General features: G+C 47.1%; 2 protein-coding genes across 2 annotated transcripts; one reads left to right on the top strand and one right to left on the bottom strand.

Moving 5' to 3' along the window:
- Positions 1–1,423: 1,423 nt before the first annotated feature.
- On the top strand, positions 1,424–16,570 carry HNF1A (HNF1 homeobox A). Its single transcript, XM_010161059.1, has 10 exons — positions 1,424–1,900; positions 8,830–9,029; positions 9,913–10,099; positions 10,378–10,616; positions 11,416–11,573; positions 13,411–13,612; positions 14,886–15,077; positions 15,357–15,478; positions 15,771–15,912; positions 16,443–16,570. Exons 1-10 carry the CDS (start codon positions 1,566–1,568, stop codon positions 16,568–16,570), a joined length of 1,905 nt encoding a protein of 634 aa, XP_010159361.1. The 5' UTR covers positions 1,424–1,565.
- Positions 16,571–19,441: 2,871 nt separating this feature from the next.
- Positions 19,442–22,138, bottom strand: LOC104504425 (chromosome unknown open reading frame, human C12orf43; the record flags this gene model as incomplete). The annotated part of the gene is made up of 5 exons (XM_010161060.1): positions 19,442–19,787; positions 20,350–20,440; positions 20,763–20,836; positions 21,515–21,613; positions 22,093–22,138. Coding segments are annotated over 5 exons (656 nt in total), but the record flags the coding sequence as incomplete, so codon positions are not given.
- Between the last annotated feature and the right edge of the window lie 233 nt (positions 22,139–22,371).

The raw sequence follows: 22,371 nt of genomic DNA, 5'->3' as shown, positions 1-22,371 counted from the left end.
GCAAAGGAGCCCTGTCCTTCCGCATGGCTGATGGTGCCCACCAAGGGAAAACAGGGGCCAAGGTCCCGCTGCAGCATTGTCTTGGGACGTTACTCGGTCTGGGGACAGTCCTGCCAGGCTCCTCTTAGCTTCCGCTTGATGGGAGCGTATGAAGAGAGACACGCAGCTGCCCCTAGGAAACCTCCGCGGGGACAATAGCTTTAAATCCATCTCCTGCTGATCACACACGGGTTCATATGCGTGAGATACATGTGCATCGGGTCCACATGTGCACGGCAAGTTACTCCCCAAGTAACTCCAAGTAGCCAGATTCATTCATATATTTTCAGACCAGAAAAGGCAATTTAGTCGTAAGAACTCCCCAAGAACTGCACTAAGCTACGCCAGCCGAGCGAGCAAGCGTGTTGTAGGAGCTTGCCCACCAAGCGAAAGCGGAACCTTTACAGCAGGGCTGGTATCGAGAGGGGCTGGAGGTAGATGACAAATGGTAACCACAAGCCTGCCCAGAGCACTTCTCAGAAGAAGCAGGGCAGTTGATGACAGGGCAAGGACTTTCAGCATGAACCAACACCCAGGGCTATTTATCGTGTGCTTGAATCACTAGGTAAGTGGGGCAAGCCCTGTAATCCCCCCCACCCCTCAATTATGTGGGCACACTGCTGCTGCTCATCAAGTAAGCAATACACATAGCAAGTTATAATGGAAGTACTGGTATTTGCATATCAAGATACCCAGCAAGCCAAAGCCAGAAGTGAAAAAGTCATTGACCACTTGATGCTCTGCCACAGAAGTCAGCTGGAGCTCCAGAACATCCCATGAGTCTTGGGAATGTTCATATAAACCCGATGCTCACGCTTCTCTGCTGGGGGGGCGAGCATGGGGTTGCACAAAGGCTAGTGAAGCTGCCAGTGTGGCTTTCTCTCAACCTTTGGCAGGGGCCGAGACTGGCTGAACCTCACCTCTGCCAGAGGTCTGAGCGGGCTCCGCCGCCTTCCAATGGCAGCGCCTTCTCCTGAACCAAGCACAGCCAAACGCACCTCTTTCTTCGGGGTACTCCACCTCCTTCCGTCTCTAAACTAATGGGACCAGAAATACGCCACGTTTCTCCATCCTCATTTTCCTAGTCTTCTTTCCATAGCTTTTCTCCCCCCATGCTGCAGACCTTCTACCCCTTCATTTTATGCTCCTCTCGTCTGCTTCCCTCCCTTTCCCCCTCCCCCTGCCTTCTCTCCCTCTGCACTTTGTGAACTGCTGCTGCAGTGCTGAAGTCCAAAGTTCAGTAACTTGCTAAGCACACAGATAAATATGAACCTTGGAGAATTTACATTGCTCCAATGTAAACAGATAGCCAAGGGTCCCTTTATCAGCACTGGCTCAGGACAGTCGTGGGGGGTCTGAAGTGGCTCAATTTTGTATTTTGTTTTTTTTGGGGGGGTGTAAAGGCGGGAGGCTGTGCTGTGCCCACTCTCCTGACAGTCAGGAGTGTTACCTCAGGAACATGGTGTAGGGTAGCTGGAAGCAGGATAACCTGAAATTCAAATCCAAGAGACACCAGCCTGAAGACCATGGTCTCGAAGCTGAGCCACCTTCAAGTGGAGCTGCTGGAAGCACTGCTGGAGTCGGGGCTCACCAAGGAGACCCTGATCAAGGCGCTGAGCGAAGCGGAACCCTACGTGCTCCAGAGTGAAAGTCAGCGCGCTATCAATGCCCTCCAGACAGAGAAAGGGGAACCCTGTCCCGACATCCCCAGCCTCCCCAACGGAATGGGGGAGTCCAGGTTATCGGAAGATGAAACCTCTGATGACGGGGAGGAATTTACCCCTCCAATAATGAAGGAACTGGAAAACTTGAGCCCTGAGGAGGCTGCTCACCAGAAGGCTGTGGTGGAAAGACTCTTACAGTAAGGACAGATTTGCTGCTCCTCTTTGCTGCTTTCCTGCACTCTTCCCTCTAAATCTCTTTTCCTTTCCCCTTCCGCTCAGTGTCCCTGATATTCACAGTTGATCCAGCTGCACAGAGACAGTCTTCATCCGTGCCAGGACTAGCAGCCCCAAAACATTCCCCAAACTCTTTATAAATGCTCAAACTTTCCTTTCATCTCCCATAAAATGCATGAAGGGAGCCATGGAACCTGATTACATATTTGAAGTGCTTATATCATCAGCCTTCAGAACAGTCGGAAGCCTGTATAACTTGCATCTCTCTGACTGAACATTGGATTTAAATTTTTAATAGGATTCACAGTTTTAGTCATCAGGGGGGAAAACAAAAATTATAAAATCTGGTCACTCTTAACTGGTGCTATATTTGCCTGAGGATGTACAGTAAAGTGAAGCTGTGGTGTTTTCCCGCTATATTTGAGATTAATATTGTTAATTTTTCTGGGTTTTGCTATAGATGATTCGTGAAAAACAAACCAAGAGAACTTGTTCTTTTCATTCCTATGAGTGCAAAGTTTTCCCGACTTCAGTGGGGATTTTTCTTGTAGAAAGAGTACAAATACATGCAGAAGTTAAAACCTGGGCACAACAATCTATCCTACCATCCACTGCCCGTCACAACTGCAAAATACATAGGCAGCAACAATTACAGGTTTTACTGCCACCCAAATTTGCCTTTGCATACAAGTATTTTTGTACTCAAAAGACAGGAAGAGTTCCCCAAACCAATAAGCTTCATAACAGATTCAGAGAAACATTTACCAGGTTTCCCATTTGGGATCCTTGCTGGGATAAAATTCCTGTGGGCAACCTAAGAGGTTTGTCCAAGCAAGGATCAGGCCCATCCAACCTGTCTATCACAACAGAAGCAGTATCTTGCCTGTTTGTTTGGGGGTACTTTGAAATGACAAGCTGAGAGAAGACAAAAAGATACAGCAACATCCTGCACTTAAAATCTTCACTAAAACGCAAATCCATCTAGAGGATTTCCCAGGCTTTCTAATCACCCCCTTTCATGTGCAAAGGAAATTAACTTCGAGTGGAACAAGAAGCAGCAAACATCAAAGCCCACCAGAGCTAGGAAAAGAGCAGGACAAGAGTCGGCGTTCACTGTAAATACTCGGAAGCGGCTCCCTGGCAGCCTGGGAGCTGATGACTCTGCCGTAGCCAACGGAGCAAAATTCACTGGGTCAGCTCTTACCTGGGTGGGGAAAACATTCCCAATAATTCAGTCTTCTTTCTGGCCCCGTACATCTCAACTCTTCCCCACTTCCAGCTCTGTCACATTTTTTAGTCTTCTGTTCCCTTTACCTCTTTCCCATTCTTTTTCTGTTTTTCCCTTCTCCCCTCACCTCCCTCATTTGTCTCTGCTGCTATTCCTCCCATTTTGTTGTTTTGTTGGCTAATTCTCTCCCTCCCTTCCACTCTCTTTCTTCCCCTCATCCTTGTCTCCTTCTCATCTTCCTGAGTCTGCGTACAGATCTTGGGGTAGTTTGAGCCCAGTGGCACCGGGCGGGCCCTGGCTAGTTACTAATTATCCAATGGCTTTATTATTTCTCTTTTGTCTTATAAATTTATAGATGAAAAGACCCTGATAAGCTTTTTGATCATTAACTTCTGATGGTTTATCAGGTATCTCTCCACAAAGGAAGCCATGGTAGTTGAAGAAGAGCTTTGTCCCATTTTCTGCAATGAATGGGGGAAGCAGGACTGGAGTGCCATCCACTGTGATCTAAGAACAGACACATGGATGGGAGGAATTCCTTCCTGCCACCCTCACTTCAGCATGAATTCTGGTTTCTGGCCATCCCTGAGTTTCCAGGAGCTTACTACCAGCCTCAGCACAACAGCCTTACCTTCCTTGCAGAGCAGAGATACTAACGCTTTCCAATGAACAGTCTCACGTCTCTCTAGACAGTCAGTTGAGCAGCATTCCCATTTAACACATGGGAACTGAGATACAGAGAGATTCTATGCCCTCCCTAAAACCCTAAGATAGCACAGAGAGAACTGGGCAAGAACAAGATTCTCCTAAGCCTCAGACTGGTCTGAACTGCAAAGCTTTATTCTGAAACATCAGTTTTCTTTCAGCAGCCCCCCTGTCACAGCGCAAAGCAATGCACTTCTGCTGTTGAGGACAGCATGAGGGGCCTCAGTTTCAGCAAAAATTATGAGTATACTTATGGAGTAATAGCACAGATCAAAATCAGCCAAGGTAAAATGAAATTAGTGGGAAGTCTGTATGGACAGGTTTCAAATTTCTGGTCAAAGATTTAAAAAAAAAAGCAACTGTATGTCTCAGAACCTATTTGAAGTATCAGGGTTTGGTAATACATAACCCCTTCTTACCTACTCAAACTATTTTTAAGAACAAACCTTTCCATTAATAGAAGCCTAAAGGTAATGTCCTTAAAACGGTAGTCTAAGTACTGTGAGACAGGGCAGGACAGTCTGTAATACAAATCACTTCTAGCAATAGATAAAAGGAAGACAGGCAAGAATTTCCATGCCCAGGGACTCCCAGTAAAACTTCAATGCCTGCAAAGCCGTTTCAGCATCTACACAAGGATTTCAAATCCAGAAACCAGAGGGAAGCCCTTCTGCCTTTAGGCAGAAGCCTCCTTGGGCATTATTAACAATTCCTGGTCCAATACTGTAGACCACATTTTAACAAAGAGATTGACTTGTGGGCAGCTATTAACGACACAAGAAAGTCGTTGTGGCAACTGCAGCCATTGCTTATAAAGCAGAACGTGAAAATCCATTGCTAGGCTTCCCAGGAGCTGGAAAGGAAAGAAATGACAGCACCAAGAGACCAAGTAAGTCCTTGCAGGACGACTGCAGTTGAAGCCACAGTCTGGAAAGCACTAGTGAAAGCTGAGTAGAACAGGATGTGGAGAAGATACACCCACACCTGGGTGCACCTGTGGGTACTGATTAGATTTTGGCCCTGCAGGGAAAAAAAAAAAAAAATGCCAAAGGCCATTCAGACAAAGGTTTCTGTAGCGAGGAATTAACATCATTTCATTTTGTCCCTTGATCTGTCTCACTGATCTTCCATAGATTTGCAGTTTGAATTAAAACATTCTTCCCATATCACTCCACGCAGAAAACATATTGCATCTATGATGAAGGATAACTCATGAGGGAGCTGGAGCTGTGTGGAGTAATTCCCAAATATTCCCCAGCATGAAAAGCAAAAGAGGCTGCCCTGGGGGAAGGGACAGATCATACTACCGCAGGTACAGCAAATGGAGAGAGGTATAGCAACAATTCACCTGTAGGGCGAGGGGTGAAATTCCATTAGGAAAGAGGGAAATTGAGATAAGCAGCAGATTTCCCCTGGAGGCAGGAATAAAAGCATATTTTCCACGAGGAAAAAAGAAAACAAAGATATAATGATAAAGGCTCAGACTTTTCCCCATGTAAGCAGTGTCTTAGAACGGCTCTAGCTGGGGAATCCGGAGATGAAGCTGCCACACCCCTTTCATTTCCACATATAAACCAAGATGAGGCAAACCAGGCCAAGTTCAGTAGAAAGGAACCCTGCCGGGATGGTCTTACCTTCCCTGCTCTCTGCCTAGCCCGGCTCCAGGCTGTGCACTGGCACCAGTGAGGGTGGTCTAGCAGGCTCCAGAGGAAAGGGCCGGAGCATGATCCTGAGTACTTCACAGCTCTGAACCTCTGCTTAAGCAAGGTTTGATCCAAAGCAGCAACTCAGAACCCACCTCAGGGAGGATGAAGGCTTCTCTTGCCTGAGAATCTGAGAACAGGGAAGGAAGAAAGGAGAGACAGAATGAGGAAGAGGAGGGGAAAGAAATGAACAAAGGAAAAAGAAAAGTCAGGAAGAGTGAAGGAAGGAGAAGGTCCCCTGAATGTTACATCTCCAGCTCTCTGGAATGGGTTTTCTTTAATGCTAACAACTTGATATTTACTTTCCATTTAAATTTGAGATGTTGCTATAAATTATCAACCAGCCTCTTGTTCCCTTTGAGTTTATAACTAACTACCTGGGTTACTTATTGTTCAGGTAACAAAAGGGAGGTGAAAACGCCCTTAAAAAGTGACCTCAGAACTAAGAAAATGGGAAGCTGCATGGAGAGAGGACCCAGGCCCCTGTGGTTGAGATGGGCCAGGGAGAGGAGCTATGCCAGCACCTAACAGCAGGAGGGCGAGACTTAGGAATAAGGAAGGGAAAGCTAACTCTGTGAGAAGAATCCGGAGACGGAGATCAGACCTTGGAGAACAAGACAGGAATGGGGAGACCAGCCTGTATCTGGGGAGAAAGGGAAGCTGAAAAGCAGAAACAGGCCTGGGAGATAGAGAAGGAGAGTTTGAGCAAGGCAGACCCATTTCCACAGTTCTGATTCACTGACACACTTGAGATTTTAGTACAGCCACACACAGGAGGACTAGGTTTACGGTGAAGCCCTACCCTCTGACACTCAGTGTCACTCTTACAGCCAGTGGAAGAGCGAAGGTTTCGACTCACGATGGTCAGTGGTGAAAGAACCATGTGGGCAATGGTTCACGCGAGGGTTTGGCTGACCAACTGCCATCACTCGTTTGATGACACAGCCTCAGGCCTAAAGGAATTGCTGCGTTAGTATTACAGCCCGTGCTTTGACAACGTGCAGCGTAGCTAGGATTTCATACAACTGTCCTACGAAGTCATGCTGCTCTGATTGCCCTGCGCTGCTTTGCCCCGCAGAGCTCCCTGCTTCGTCTCAAAGGAAGACAGAAAAACCACAGGGCTTTAACCGCTGTGAGAAGAGACTCACAGATCCTTCCTGCTTTATTCCTGGCACAAAGAAGTGGAGGATCTTGACAGGGGAGACAAAAGTGATACATGATTAGGGTGCAGGAAGGAAATCAACATTAGCAGAGGTTTCCATCAGTGGTAACACAGTCCTTCCTCTTCTTCTGTGAGCCAGAACTCACATCTTAGAGACCAGAGGTTCCAAATCAGAGGCTTTTCTCCTCTGTATAGCAACTTGTATAACAAATTCAGGGTGCAGATGCTGGCTAGAATATTAAAATGGGAGGGAACTGGTCCTTGGTTTGGACAGCAGGAAAAAAACCAAACCACACCACCCTGAAGAAAGAAAATATTTTGTAAGTGTAGCCCAATTTGAGGCTTTTGAAGGACAAAGATGGTTAAGGGAAGAAGCCACAAAATAAAAGCCTCTATAGCAAGTGTCTGATCGTAAAAGAGAAACAAGTGTTCCTATTTTAAGAAGGCAGGTTCTTCAGAAAGCTGAGTGTGACACTGCTTCTGTCACACTTTAACTGCAGCAAGTTGCTCCTTGGACTATCCAGCCACCGGGAGAGAGGCTGCAGGGGAACAGAGATAAGGGTGTTTGTACTGAGAGAACAGGTGTGGACTTTGTCCTCCTTATCATTTGCAGCCTCTGGCAACCTCCCGAGTCAACAAAGCAATGAACGGTACGGCTGTGCTGCCCGTTGCTCAGACCTGTGCGTTCTTGTGACAGTTTCTGCACACTCCTAGGCACCTTTCCCCCTCCCCCAGCTGCTCCTTTGGTGGTGGTGTTGGATGTGACCCCAGCGTATCTCTACAGCATGCAGACCATTTCCACCAGGCATTACACATATTAAACACAGAAGGATGCTCTTTGTTAAAACTGAGACATAGGTTTTTCTGTAGAGAAGCTCCTGCACTGTTTGGATTTAGGCTGCCTGGTTTCACATCTTTATTCCTACTGTGATTTTCAGCTCTGATGAAATACACACAAAGAAGTCGGAGTCGTGTTTTCTCTATTTTCTTTAGGAACCTTCATGGATATTCTAATCAGTGATCCTAAAAATCAGAGATTCACATTTATTTTGAAATCCTGAATCAGATTCGCTTCTCACATTTTATGAGTAGGTCTCAAATAGGCCTGTTCCCACAGCTGTTACCCCAAAGGAGGGTGGCAATAGGAGGAATTAGTGGTTTACCCTGTTGTTCTTTATTGCATTTAGAAGCCTGAGTGGATCTAGATGTGAATCACTGTTCGAATAAGATGTAGCAGACGTGTAAGAACATAAGCCTGGATGGCTTGTGTATACATACGTGTATAGTGTCACGTGGTAGAATGATGAAAGCCTGTTTTCATCTCTTGAATCACCGCAAGGCAACCCAGCCTGGACCAGAATCGGGGCACGAGCTAGGTTCAGCCTAGTATCGCAAGGAATCTGTCTTTGAAAATTAAGTACATCTTCTCTAGCCACCTTTCTTTAAGGCAAAGGTGCTTGGGATAGAAAAGCCATTTTTTTTTAAGGGAAGAGGGACGTCAGCTCTGAAAGAGAGAGATCTAGTCATGAAACATCCAACTGAATAGTAAAATGCAACGTCACTTCTCTCCTCGCACCGTTTCTCACTAGCAGCAAAAATGCTTAACATCACCTTCCAGCAAGGTCCTTTCCTTGCTCACATCACTGGTCAGCACTTCCTAGCATTTACGGATGACAACAGCCTAGGCAGAACAGGCCAAAACCTCGTATCCAAACAAGCACAGGCAGCAGAGGCTAGGGCCATGTATGAAATTCCCTTGACAACCAGAGTCCCCTTCTAAGGGGAGACCAAAGTGCCTCCAGGAAACAGTTCAAGGGAAGTTAGTGCTACAGCGTTTGCACTTCTAATTCTACATTTCTAATACCATGGAGTTTTTTACCCCGAATGCAGAGTCAAAACTGAACAAGGTACCACAGTGAGGAACAGCTTTCCCTTATGCAGCCAGTTAACCCCCCGGCCTCACCAAATACAATACTGGGTGATGACTGACATGCAGGGTGCACCTCAGGAGGTTCTAGTGCACTTCCCTGGAATCCAGGTCTGCTGATTGCAGGTGATCTCTCCCTCCTGAGAATTGTTTTCTACTCCTTCCAGAGAGGATCCCTGGCGAGTAGCAAAGATGGTGAAATCCTACCTCCAGCAGCATAACATCCCTCAGCGTGAGGTGGTGGACACTACTGGTCTGAACCAATCTCACCTCTCGCAACACCTCAACAAGGGCACTCCCATGAAGACCCAAAAAAGGGCAGCCCTCTACACCTGGTATGTCCGCAAGCAACGAGAGGTGGCCCAGCGTAAGTATGGCAACAACTGTTCTGCTATCTGTTATGCATTCATAAAGGCCTCTGCTCTTCCTTGCTAATCCTTACTCCCTGTTTTTATCAAGGAAAAAGGGAAGGAAAAGCCACTTCAGGAGGAAGCTTAGAGAAGTTTAGGTCAGCATTCAGTGTGAGGTGAACCAAACAGTACATGGAAAACCACTCCCTGGTGAAGCAGCCTGCACTCACCCACCCCACCCTCCCTCTGGGCACAGGGAAGCAAACTAGTACTCTGCATTTGCAGTGAGTTCAGCACTCATCCTCAGACTCAAGCAGCGTAGTGGACAGATGACAGACAGAATTTCTGCCAGTGAACTACACTTTTGTATCTTCAGCTAAAGGACAGTTCCTCCAGCTGCAAAAAGCAGCAGGCTGCAGCACTCATGCAAAAAACCACCATAGGCCATCACCTCATGTGAAAAACCACTGTGGGCTTTCACCTCACGCCCTCTAAGCCCCTTCCTTACAAGCACCCACCCCTGCAGCATGCAATTCTACACTCATGAGCCTGTCTTCAATCTGCCTTACCTAATTTTGTGTTGGTGGGTTGCATGTAAAATGAGACGTTTAGCCTTTGGAAAGCAGGACTCCAGTCATGGAGTCCTCTAAACTCAGCGGCATTTGCTTTCCAAGGTGGGAGCAGAGATATGCAAGGGAAAGGGCAGAAACATGGTTCTGCTACGAATGTCTTATCAGTTTTAGCAGAATATGGAACTTTATTTCCATCCCATTCAGATCTCCATCTTGTACAAGACATTCTCCAAGGGTAAGCTGCGCTGGGCCTGCTAGGCACCCACAGAGACAGAACTACTGGAAATGCTTCCAGAAACCAAATTCCCTTGCCCCTTTGTGTCTGCAGAATTCACACACGCTGGCCAGGGTATCCTGACAGAGGAGCCCATGGGAGATGACCTGCCCACCAAGAAGGGAAGAAGAAACCGCTTTAAGTGGGGTCCTGCTTCACAACAGATCCTGTTCCAAGCCTATGAGAGACAGAAAAACCCCAGCAAAGAGGAGAGAGAGGCACTGGTGGAAGAGTGCAACAGGTAAAGATGGGTGTCTGGCTTTGAAGAAGAGGGGTACGGCAGGGCCTCTCTGTGTTCTTGGCGTTTGCTAGCGCCTGCGAGAGGCAGGCTCAGGGTACAGCAGTGGCTGGCACCCCTGACACCAGCCATGTCTGAATGAAATGCCACAACTCAGCCTCAGTAATGCCTCATGTCTTGCTACACCTGGCAGGATCCTGCCACACAGCACGCCAGACCGCAGCCGCTTACTCTGCCTGTCTCAGCCTAAGCAAGGCTCTCCTTGTGCTTTCCCCCAACAGAGCAGAGTGTATTCAGAGAGGTGTTTCCCCATCTCAGGCCCAAGGACTGGGCTCAAACCTGGTGACAGAGGTCAGAGTTTACAACTGGTTTGCCAATCGCAGGAAGGAGGAGGCTTTCCGGCACAAGCTGGCCATGGACACCTTCAGCGGGCCACAGCCCACCTCTGCTCCGCCTCTGACACCTCACAACTCTTCCTCCCTCCCACCACCATCTGCTCTCTCACCCAGCAAAGTTCATGGTAAGAAACAACTAGAGGGAGACCTGAAAGAGACACCAGTGAACCTACTCAAACTCCAAACTACCCAAATCTCCCACGTCCAGCCCTTCAGGAAGTGAATGTACAGATAGAAAAAGCAGACTTGCTGCAAGGGAAGAGCACTGGTGACAAAGAGACCGTGTCTCCGAGTGAGGAGAGTGGCCAGACTAGTAAGGGTGACAGAGCTCAGTAACAAAACTTCTCAGCCAGATCTCCTCGCTTACTCTGACATCCTGCATTCCCTCTCAGCTGGCAGGCAGCAATCCCCCTTCAAGGAGTCACCTGCTGGCTGCCATCACCACTCAGTCCCGTATCCTTTCCCTCACGTGTGCCTCCTGCTCTTTCCAATACGTATCAGCACCATCCTGAGTTTTTAGGCATCAGGAAAGGTCATTCTCCATCCAAAAAGAGCAGGGCTTTTTCAGCTCCATAGGCCAGAGGTGGCAATTGCTCTCACTCCAAGAAGATATGATCTCACTGAGACTCTCCTCTCTCTACACCCACACCCAGGGGGGTGGTTCCTCAAGAACGCTGCTTCCTCCCTGCAGCACACACAGCCGTACCTTAAAGTCACTATCTGAGGAAGCAGTTGTGGCAAGTTACAGAGGAAAGCCAGGGCAGGGTGGAAGAATGCCTGTCCTCTTGGTTCCCCTACTCATTTGAGGAACAGAGATGTTCTTCGTCTCTGCCTCGTATATCTAAAGGCAAGCTCCTGCAAAGGAAACAGAATTTAGCTCGGTTATCGTTTTTAACAACCAGTTTCCCTCCTGTTGTGATGCAGGAGTGAGGTACAACCAGCAGCCAGCCAGCGAGGCAGAGTCCTCCAGCAGCAACCACCATGGGAACAGCTCCATGGTCACCACCCAAACCATCCTGCATCAGGTTTCCCCCCCTGGACTGGAGCCCAGCCAGAACCTACTGAGCACAGACACCAAGCTGGTAAGTGATGGATACACTTAAGTTCTGGTGACTGAGGGACATCAAGTCCTCTGCCTGTGATCACAATACAGACTATTCAGAAGTAGTTTTTCCTAGAATACTCTTATTAACCACCTTCTTACAGAGACAGCCAGTTTGCACTGACCTGGGATACATGTTCCCTCCATACTGCTGGGGAGGGTACAGAGACAGCCAGTTTGCACTGACCATGTAACATGAGCAGTCCTGGGATACATGTTCCCCCCATACTGCTGGGGAGGGCGGGTTTTAGAGCATGAAAGCATGAAGTATAGCCACTTCCTAACCATCAGTCTGAACAGTCTGTTCTGACAAACAGAGCTCAAGGTATGACATGATTTCCTTCTCCCCAGGAAACCCCGTTCTCTCCTCCTTTCCCCACTGAGATTGTCCTCATCTCCTCTCCACCTCTCATTTGAGCTCTGCACATCTCCAGATAGTTGATCGGGCACCAATGGGATTGGCAGAGCAAAGACCTGTACTTACATCCATCTTACCTGTAAAACTCAAGCCCAACAGCCTGCACGCAGCACATACTGAGACGTTTACTGGCTCTCTGGACTGTAGCAACCTGCCTTCTCAAAGCACATTTTCTTTTGAGATTTGACTACACCTTCTCCCACTTAATTAGCAATGAAGCACTAGAACTACGTGACTGGTCGTCTTCAGATTGCACGTGCTCCCCTGCTTACAGGGAAGGGTTGGCAGAAGTTTGCATTAGCGCACACTAGTCTGAGGCAATGCTAAATTCACTGTAACTGAGTATGATTGAAATCACATCAGTCACTCACTCTGCTGGCTTTCTGGTCTCTTCCTGAAGAAAAAAAGTGTTTCATGAGGTACTGAAAGTCTTCTACAGCTGTCTTCTAAAATTCACATCAAGGTGATTCGTCCCACTCTAACCTGTCGGTGCTTACTCTTACTGAAGATTACTTACAGCTTTTAGCCTGAGGGGAGGAAAAAAAAAAATAAACAGCACTGAACCTTCTCTGTCAGCCAAATTATTAGAATACTACTTTGCTGTTCCATGGTACTTCAACTACAGGTCTCCAAAGGGCCTAGCAAACTCAAAACCCCGTTAGAGCACAGACACAGGTTACGTGGTTCATTTTAGAGGCTGAGAAAACAGTCAAGTTATTAAATTTCTGAAGGACAGACTGAATTGGGAAGGCACCCAAGCAAAAGCAATCCTGTTCTATTGAACAGGTACGTTTTCTCTCTAACAGCAGGGAACTGCCAGGCAACACAGCCTGAAGAACAAACAGTATGAGAAACGGGTGTAAGGAAACTTCTCAGCAACTCCCTTAAAAATCTCAGTCCGAAAAATCACTGGTCACTAAAAGTCACTTGCTAGGATAAAGAGAAATTACAGGCATTTTTCAGAGGAAAAGATGAACAGGAAAAGAGAAACTCATGGATTCTGTGCTGAACTCTGCCAGCGAAAATTTACTGTGCAAAATTACCTGAGCCTCTTCATTTCTCTGAGCATCATCTTCTGACCCCAGCTGTAAAACAGAAGATAAACTTTCCCTATAGAAAATGCAGTAGGACTGAGCTCATTCTTGTTTGTAAAATCCTGATGATGTCCTAAACATGGAGGAACTGAACCAGCAAGGATTTACTCTGAGTATTTCAACAGCTGACCTTTGCTAGTTAATTGACGAGCCCAGGGGAACTGCTGACAAGCAAACGTGAAGTCTGTCTGGTCAGCAAGCGGTCAGAGCAGGCAGGAAGAAGGAGAAGGATGTTTGTCCCAGCTTTGGGGCTCTCATACTCAACCCTGTGCAGGTGGCATTTTCACGCTCCTCCTTTCACGCAGGTCTCAGCTCCTGGAGGAACGCTCCCTCCTGTCAGCACCCTGACCGCCTTGCACAGCCTAGAGCAAAACCCACATGCGCTGAGCCAGCAAACTCAGAACCTTATCATGGCATCGCTGCCGGGTGTGATGGCGATCGGAGCTGGCGAGACCTCATCCCTGGCACCAGCGTTCACCAACACAGGTGCCTCCACCCTGGTGATAGGTGAGTTCTGTAATGACTCTGCTAATCAGGCTTCAGGTAAAGAGCTACCTGCACATGTCAGAATTACCTGCCTCACTTTCAGAGGCCAAAGTACCAAGTTGGCAGTGGTACAAACCTGGGGAAATTGTCACAAACACTAAGGATCTTCAGCAGCACTACTTAAGAGGTACCAATGGAATTAAGGGACAGATGTGCCTTATTCGTGTATGAATTGTTACACAAACCCACATCTTAAGAGCCAAGAGACTTTTGCAATCTAATCCTATGCCAATGTTTTTGTTTTGCTGCTCTTCCCAAATGTAAATGTATTACTTCCTTAACACAATGAAAACTGAAGCATGATCAGAGTGCATGAAAAACAAAACATCCCGTTATCTTCCTGCAAAGAGGAGCATATGTCTTTGGAACCCACAGCAGTGGGGTTTTTAAAAAAAATTGTTTATATTTTTTTCACTTTGACAGCTTTTCTGGACTTGTATGAGATTTCTTTTCATTCCAAGACTAGTCTACTGCCAAAGTGCATCTCCTTAGATAAAGGAAAATAAAATGTATACTCTCCTCTGGCACTTTCTTCCCATGATGAACAAGGCCGTATTTTGTCCCACAGTGACAGCTGTGAACTCATTTACATTTCCTTATTTATACCCAAGATTATGATATAGATTCTAATTTTGTGTAAGCAAACAAACAAAAAAAAAGGGAGATGCCCCAGGAAAGACTTACTGATTTACAGGAATAGGGTCTGGACAGTCATGGGAAACAGACAGTAATGTGTGAAACCTTCTACCTCTTTCTCACTGGTCCAGATTCCATAACTTGGTAGCCCAAGCAAAATGAGCTTAAGCTCCATTCCCTGTGGCTGGAGAGCTAACAGCATTGTTCTCTCTGCGGCTAACAGCTCCATAAAAGAAGAATAAAATTAACTGGACAGGAGATGACACTCCAGAGCAAGGCCTCCCCAGTGGAACTCGATTTCAGGTTATCACTAGACTGGAAAGTGACCTATACTGGTGCACGAGGATGTACACAGGAACGAACACTAGAAGTCAGAGATGGTTTTACTGTACCTTTTGTACACTCCCCCTTCATTTTCACAGACATAAAATCTATTCATAATCATGGATAATAGACAAAACACCTGAAAAGCAGGATTCAAAAAATCACCCTGCAACAACAGGCCTGCCACGATGACTATTTCAGATGCCCCTGTTGCAGAGCAGCCACACTCCTCCCATTGTGTGTGGCACTACTGTGATCCGTCCTTGTTTTTCAGGACTGGCCTCAACCCAGCCCCAGAGCGTACCTGTAATAAACAGCATGGGGAGCAGCCTCACTACCCTGCAGCCTGTCCAGTTCTCCCAGCAACTACACCCATCCTACCAGCAGCCCCTCATGCAGCAGGTTCAGAGCCACATCAACCAGAGCCCCTTCATGGCCACCATGGCCCAGATACAGAACCCTCACGGTAAGAACATGAGCTCATTTGCTCAAGCAAACTCAAAAAAAAAGGCTCTGTTGTGGAGCATTTTTGGGGTCTTTGGGCTTGCAGCACTCCGTGTTCCTCTTCTATTATTGTTGGTTTAATTATGAAATCATTTTTCTCTTGCATTCCTCTCCCTGCCCCTCCACTCCCACTGTTTCAGAGACAGGCAGCAGGTCCATGTGCATGAGGAGAACGCTGCAGCCAAACCAGTCTCATGCAAAGCTCCAGCATCCACATGACCTTGTTTTCTTTCATGCACAGCTCTCTACGGCCCCAAGTCTGAAGTGGCCCAATACACACATACAGGCCTCTTACCACAAACCATGGTGATAACAGATACAGCCAATCTCAGCGCCCTGACTAACCTGACACCAACTAAACAGGTAACAGCCTTTAGCACATGCCTTTGTTCCCCCACCTCAGAACTGCACCAGCCCGCAGGTAGCTCCTTGCTTGTCAAAGAGTTTTTGGGTGCGCGGTCTACACCATCCCAGCGGGATGATGTTTACCTCCTTGCCTTGCTGGTACCAGCTGCAATACTGGAGGCATTACAGCAAACTCTTCACTGCATCATCAGGGAGGATTCAATCTCCTTGGAAACAGCACCTGCTTGCTCTTCTCCTGCCTGTTTGAAGGGGTGTAGAAACCAGGCCCTGTTAACTTTCTTTTCCCTAGGCATTCACCTCTGACTCGGAGACTCACACGGAGTCTGGGATGCATACGCCAGTGTCGCAGGCAGCGACGATACATTTGCAGAACCAAGACACAACCATCCAGCACCTTCAGCCAGGCCCTCGCCTCGCCTCAAGCCCTGCTGGTAAGAGCAGCAGCCACTGCCACCTTAAAGCACGTACTGCTCTTTTTCTCTCGCCAACACTAAAACCCAGACAGAAAACAGTAACTGGGGCTCTACCAGTGTCTGGGGGGGGTTTGAAAAGGTGGCACAAGGAAAAAAGTCAGAACACAGAATTAGTATTCTGACCAATATTAAAAATATTGACAAAAATCAGAGCCCACGCATAGTCAATCCGTCAGGCGGTTTTCAGGGCTGAAAAGCCCAAGACTCCCTCAATGAAGAGACTCCAGTTGAATCTTCCCAGTTTTAAGAGAAGAACTGGGACATTAACAACCAACTAGAATCCTCAGACCTGAACTCCCTAATGCTGTCAGCGCTTTCAGGCTGGCTTTGTACCTGAGCTAGGTACGTAATGGCACACAGGCTAGAAGGAGAAGTTACGCCCCTGTACTGGGAGGTTTTAGTCACGCTGGAAACGCGAGGGTGCGCGCAAGAGGGTAAGGGCACTGCAGTGAGAATTTGTACTTAACTTCTGCCTGTGCCTTTGACAGTGTCCTCCAGCAGCCTGGTGCTGTACCAAAGCTCCGACTCCGCCAACAGCCACAGTCAGCTTCTGCCTTCCACTCACAACGTCATCGAGACCTTCATCTCCACGCAGATGGCATCCTCCACTCAGTAATCAAGACAACTAGCTCATGGGTGACTGTCAGGTGCGACTCCAGACTGGGTTTGCCATCACTGTCACCACTGCCTTCCAAGGAAAGGGAAGGCTGTGCTTGGCCCACCTCCACCCCCCGCTGCCTCATACAAATTCCGTACTCAGCTGCCTCCGTGTGAGGAGGTGCCTCAGGCTCAAGACCGAAACCATGGAGAGATGATGCCAGCACTGCTAAATCCACCAACCCCCAAAAGAACAAGCAAACCCAAACCCCATGAGCCAGCCTAGAAAGACCAAACGTCCTTTTGTGGCTGCCCAAAAGGATCCCCACCAAGACAGGGACCTGAATGCAATAAGACAAAAATGCCAGGGTGTGGAGGGGACTTTCATTCTGCCCAGCCTTCGGTAAGCTGGGCCTGTACAAGACTGCCAGCGCCAGGAAAGAGCACAGCTGAGCTGCCAAAGGGACGCCATCCTTCAAACATTCACCTCCCTTGCCGTAAAAAAGCACCAATGGGAACCATGAGAAATACCTTGGAGGCAAGAGTGAGAGAACCTGGTTCCTGACTGCAATGAAAATCACCAAGAGACACTGAGGAATGGCTTGGCACAGACCTGTCAGTAGGGGATCACTGACTACAAGCTACAAACCCTTTAATTAACTAAAAAAATACCATTCTCAGTTAAAAATGACCTGCTCTAAAATCATGCTGTCCTAGTGGAAATGGCTTGGTTATTTTTGATATAGCTCTGCTTTGTTTTAAATGCAGAAATTAAAGTTGAACAGCAGCAAGGAGATTCCAGTTCCCTGCATTACGCGTATGGATTCTCATCTCGTGTCCTGCAGAATGAGCCGGGGGATGGCATTCTCCACAGGTCCCCGAGACTGCACACCACCCGGGAGGTCCCTACACTCCACAGAGAGCGGCGGTTCCTCCCGTCGTTATCTATAAAGATGACAGCTCGGATTCACGTTATAGAGCACGGTTCATTCTCAGCTTCCCTGTAGGCCAAGTTCTGTAGTTCTTGACATGCAAGTAAGAACCCTGGGGTCTACGAGTCTTACTTGCACTGAGTGAAGGGGTTTAGCCCTGAGGATCTGCTTACATAATTCCTCTTCTAATTATTCCTCTCTTCTCTATTTACTCTCAACCCTCACATCACTGATATGTCATTAACCAGACATGAAAAAAGCCCTAATTGATGTGGTTTTGTCCCTGTGACCAAAACAGAGCTATTCGTTCAACTGTGAAATAGATGAAAAACCTTGAGGCCAGAAAGTGCTCAAGATTCTGAAAAGGTTAAGAAGGGAGAATTAAAACCAGAAAAAGCCCAACGGCAAACACTTCAGTTATCATATCTGGAAGTTTCAAAATTGCGGATGTCCATTACAGTTTGTACTGATACGATCTAGATACTATCCATCAGAGACTAACTTAAGTAACTAGATTCTCTGAGGAATTTTATCCATTGTTTCCTAAACTTCCCCGTGCATCATTTGCAAATACACTTAACTGCCAGTTGGCAGAAAAATAATCATCACAGAACAAGTGAAAAGATCCCTTAGCCCAGTATGCACTTGAAACCCCAGGTGCTACCTTCAGTGTACTCAAGTTTTAATTGGCCATGAGACAAGTAACTTCTGCTGGCCCACTCGGTTAGATTACAAGCCAATTTTCTACTTAGTCTTTCCATTCTTGAATAGCAACTGTGTTTTCTTGATTAAAACCAGCAAAGATCTTACAGTAGGAAAGAAAACATCTTGGGTTTTCCCACAATCAAAGAGCTACAATTCACTATTTCGGTTTCTCCAGTCTGGCTTTCTGGTCTCTGGAATAGGGCAAATGAATTAGAGCTACTGAAACCCAGCAAAGAAGAGCATTTACCCAACAACAGGTCATTACCTGAAATACTGGAGCTGAAGTATAAACAGGCTAAGAGCCATACTGAAAACTACCAAACCCTGTTGTATTTCAGAAAGACAAAAGTCATAATCAACCAAAATAAGGAATGAAACACAGTGAATTCAAGTTAGGTTAAGTCCTTCCTGTAGCAATTTCCTAGCACTGATCACCGAGACACTAAAAAGCCATCTTCAGCCGTCTTTATCTCTGCCATCTGGATACAGCAAGAAAGCCACTGTTGTACAAAACCTGCCAAATTAAGACTGATATAGTAGTAGAATTTAATAACAACAAATGCCATAAAAAACTCTACATGACAAGAAATTTCAAATGCCATAACTTGAACAGAACTACCTATTTGTAACAACTCTGAAATAAGCTCACTGCAAACTGCGTGCAGGGCCCTGGAGAGGTGCAGATTACAGAGGGATTAGTAACATGGCAGGTTTCAACAACAGACAGTTATGATGATCACAGGAAAACAAGTACGGGGGCCCTGATATCCGAAAGGATGATTTTGATAAATGAGTCTCCCACAGGCTGGAGCTATTCTTAGTAGGCATCTAGGAGGAGGCAGAGAAAAAGGAGTAGATCACCTGTTGCCATGTAAACCAAATTCAACTCAGCATATACTTTCTCCAGGACACAGATTTGGTTTCACGATGCGAAGGAACGGACCAGGAGGGATGCAGCTACGATTATGTCCCTCTGTCACGCAAGTCTGTGCACAGTATTTAATCCTTTTACGCTAGGCCTGCATAAGCGGCAGCACAGATAACTGCTGTGCTAGAACAATGTTCCCTTCCCCAAGGGATGCCAGCAACATAGGAAGTCACCTAATTAGACTCTCAGGCCACTGAGCTTTTAGAACAGAAGCTTTGCCAATTAATTTTCCCTCATCTGCAGCAACTCCTTTTATTAGTTGGTTTTTTTTTTCCCCAGCATCCTTCATCCGCTATAATCACCTGCTGCTTGTAGAGCAAAATCTTCACTCTCTTTTTTTCTTCTTTTTCTTCTTCACGACTCCAGGCAACACCGAGTTCTCTGTGTGATCGCTGTCCTGTCTCTCATGCTGTCCATTTGCAGACACGAACCGTGGCAAATCTCTGCTGATCTGGTCACACTCTGCTGAGTCTATTCTTTTCTCCTGAATATTGTTCTCTCCCCTAATTTTCTTTTTCTTCTTTTTTTTCTGGCTGTGCTCTACATAACCCTGACTCTGATCCCGGCTGGAATCCTGGGACAGTGCAGGAAAAGCACTTTGCTTCAGAATGTCTGCAGTTGACACAGCAGCCTCTTGGTACCTTTGCCACTCCTGTTCACTGTCCGTGTCACTGAAAAGATAACAAAAGGGAAGGAACTTATGTTACACTTTTGCCTTGAATTCACCCAAAGCACAAACAGCAGAGTACTCCAAGTAGTCTGAAGCACTGGGACAGGTTGCCCAGAGAAGCTGTGGATGCCCCATCCCTGGAAGTGTCCAAGGCCAGGCTAGATGAGGCTTGGAGCAACCTGGGCTAGTGGAAGGTGTCCCTGCCCACGGCAGGGGGTGGGACTGGACGATCTTTCAGGTCCCTTCCAACCCAAACCATTCTATGATGAGAACACCCGATAGACACCCAGTGGCTCCAAGACTCCAACACCTACAGTCAGCATTTAACCGGTCTGCAGGTGTTCCTTATACACACTAGGAGGGGAAAGAAGCCTGCCACAAACATTTCTAGTTCCCCAGCACTTAAATGAAACACGAAACAATCTGCTCCAGTGAAATATAGGAGCCAAACGCACACTTCTCAAGCTCTCTTCAACTTCCTATTCCCTTGCAAGGGTCCCACCTCTGTCTAAAATGTGGGATGCAACAGTACTTCAGGAGCAATACAGCTGCAACCACCTCACCTAGAGCTAGGTGGCCGTCTCCTCCTTGCTGCAGGGCAAGGCTCCGATTCCCCACAGTCTCCTGGGACAGAGGAAGAGAAGAGGCGAAAACCTAAAAGATGTAAAAGGGAATTTTAGCCACAAAACAGAGGTGAAAGCAACCAACAGCAACCTCCCTGTGAAGCCTCACTGCTGTTAATGCATTAATACAGTACTTGACAGCAACTATTTGGGACTAGCAAACTGAGAGGAGTTAGGGAAGAGATCATAACATTGAAGTACCAGCCTTCACCAAGGCTAACATCAACTCTTCTACTGCAAATGCTTATTAGTGGGCTGGACGTACAACTGGGACTGGGCAGGATCCATCCCGCCTGTCATCGCTTAACTAACAACATCACACAATAGGCACAATGGCTGGGCCTAGAACTCACCATCATCTCCAGGGTCAGACTGCTGCACAGAGGCTTGTGAAGGTCCCGATGACTCCCTCAGGACAGTGATGCAACTGAACAGAAAACCCCGGTCAGATCTTAGACAGGTTTGTGCAAACTGAGCTCAGGTTGGCTATTTCTAGGAAACAAGACTACAGGGGGATGCCACATAGTTTCTTTTTTCCTCTTAGTGCAGCCGTCCCACCTCCCTGCTCTCAGAGCAGACTCTGCCCTCTCTCCTTAGCAATGTGTGTCACAAGAATAACTTAAAAGCAGCATTTCTAACGCCAGCTCTAAACACCAGGAATTCCAGTTCCCGGGGCCGTCGTTACACAATAAATAAAGACAGAGGCAGCCCCATCAGAAGCACACGGCTGGCACAACCCTGAATCAAGCACTGGCTTAGGTTGTAAGAGTAAGTGAAATATTCTCACACCGGCCTTTCAGATGGTGAAAGTGCCAAGGCACCCAAATTCTACTTTTTCCTCCCCACAACACACTCACCACAGAGGCAAGTGGTGACAGGCAGTGCTGCACAAGGGGTCTTCACCAGAGGGGCACAGCGCGTGGGCCAGGTTAGTTTACAGAATATTGGAAGTTGGTATTAAATACAGGAACGATGGAGACAAGGAGAAAAACAACTTCTCCATATCCAAGTTGCACCCAGATCTTTAATTTCCTGCTTTTAGCATGCAAAAGCACTGGTGTACTTCACCCGTAGAACAAACTTTTTTAGTATTGCGTGCCAATACCCGTCTAGCATTGCTCCCAGTTTCTTTGCAACGTGTGCTCTGAACTCTGGTGTGGTCTGTAGCTCATTTCCATCTTCATCATGGCCGTTCACCTCACGCCTGTTTAAAATAAGAATAATGATTATCTCTTTCAAGGCCAGTAACATGTGGTGCTCTCATCCAAACAAGAGATAAGGGACTGTAAAATATCCCGCCCTCTAGTAACCAATTAATACTTGATAAGGAAGACTGCTGAAAAGATGGAAAACAGCTCGACAGTAACAGTACAGCTCCCCAGAGAGGGCTAAACATTATTTAGCCTCCTCCATAATAGTTAATAATTGGATGATTTTTCTCATTGAAATAGCAAGCAAGTGACATCAGGACATCCCTTCTCTTGCACATAGTTCCTGCGTATGTTGCCACAATTCATGCAAAACCTGTCTCAGGAGAGAGGGTGTTATTAAGTTGCCTGGCTGACAACCTTCAAAACTGAGCCTACAGAAATGGTGCAAACTTAGATAGGCCTGTAATTAGCACAAATACAGTATGTATTATTTTTCTTCAGTGAAAGAGTAAGTCTGGAAGATGCAAAATACCTTAGGCTAGGCTGAGCGGGCTGTAATCGCTCCTTTTTAAGGCCACCTGATGAAGAATGAAAGGCAAGTTTAAAAGACGCCCGAGCAGGACCTCTTTAATCCCCCTTTTGGCACGTGTCATTTTATTGCATAAAGAATCGTCCCTGACCGACAATCCAGGCCCACCTTCGGGGGGCGGCAGTTAGGAGGGAAAGGGAAACTTCCCACCGGCCAGGCTGCAGCGGACAACCCGCCCGGGAAAGGGCTGTGGCCCCGCAGGAGGCCGCGCATGGCCGGCAC

Source organism: Eurypyga helias, unplaced genomic scaffold (assembly GCF_000690775.1).
Source record: "Eurypyga helias isolate BGI_N326 unplaced genomic scaffold, ASM69077v1 scaffold7661, whole genome shotgun sequence".
Classification (NCBI taxonomy): Eukaryota; Metazoa; Chordata; class Aves; order Eurypygiformes; family Eurypygidae; genus Eurypyga; species Eurypyga helias.
This window is presented reverse-complemented; position numbering and strand designations above follow the sequence as displayed.

Bases quoted from the DNA above. Each gene is read 5' to 3' on its own strand.
- HNF1A (XM_010161059.1), top strand. From the start codon at position 1,566: ATGGTCTCGAAGCTGAGCCACCTTCAAGTGGAGCTGCTGGAAGCACTG. The intron at 15,479-15,770 runs GTAACAGCCTTT...TCTTTTCCCTAG, and splicing joins ACCTGACACCAACTAAACAG to GCATTCACCTCTGACTCGGA. The intron at 15,913-16,442 runs GTAAGAGCAGCA...TGCCTTTGACAG, and splicing joins CCTCGCCTCAAGCCCTGCTG to TGTCCTCCAGCAGCCTGGTG.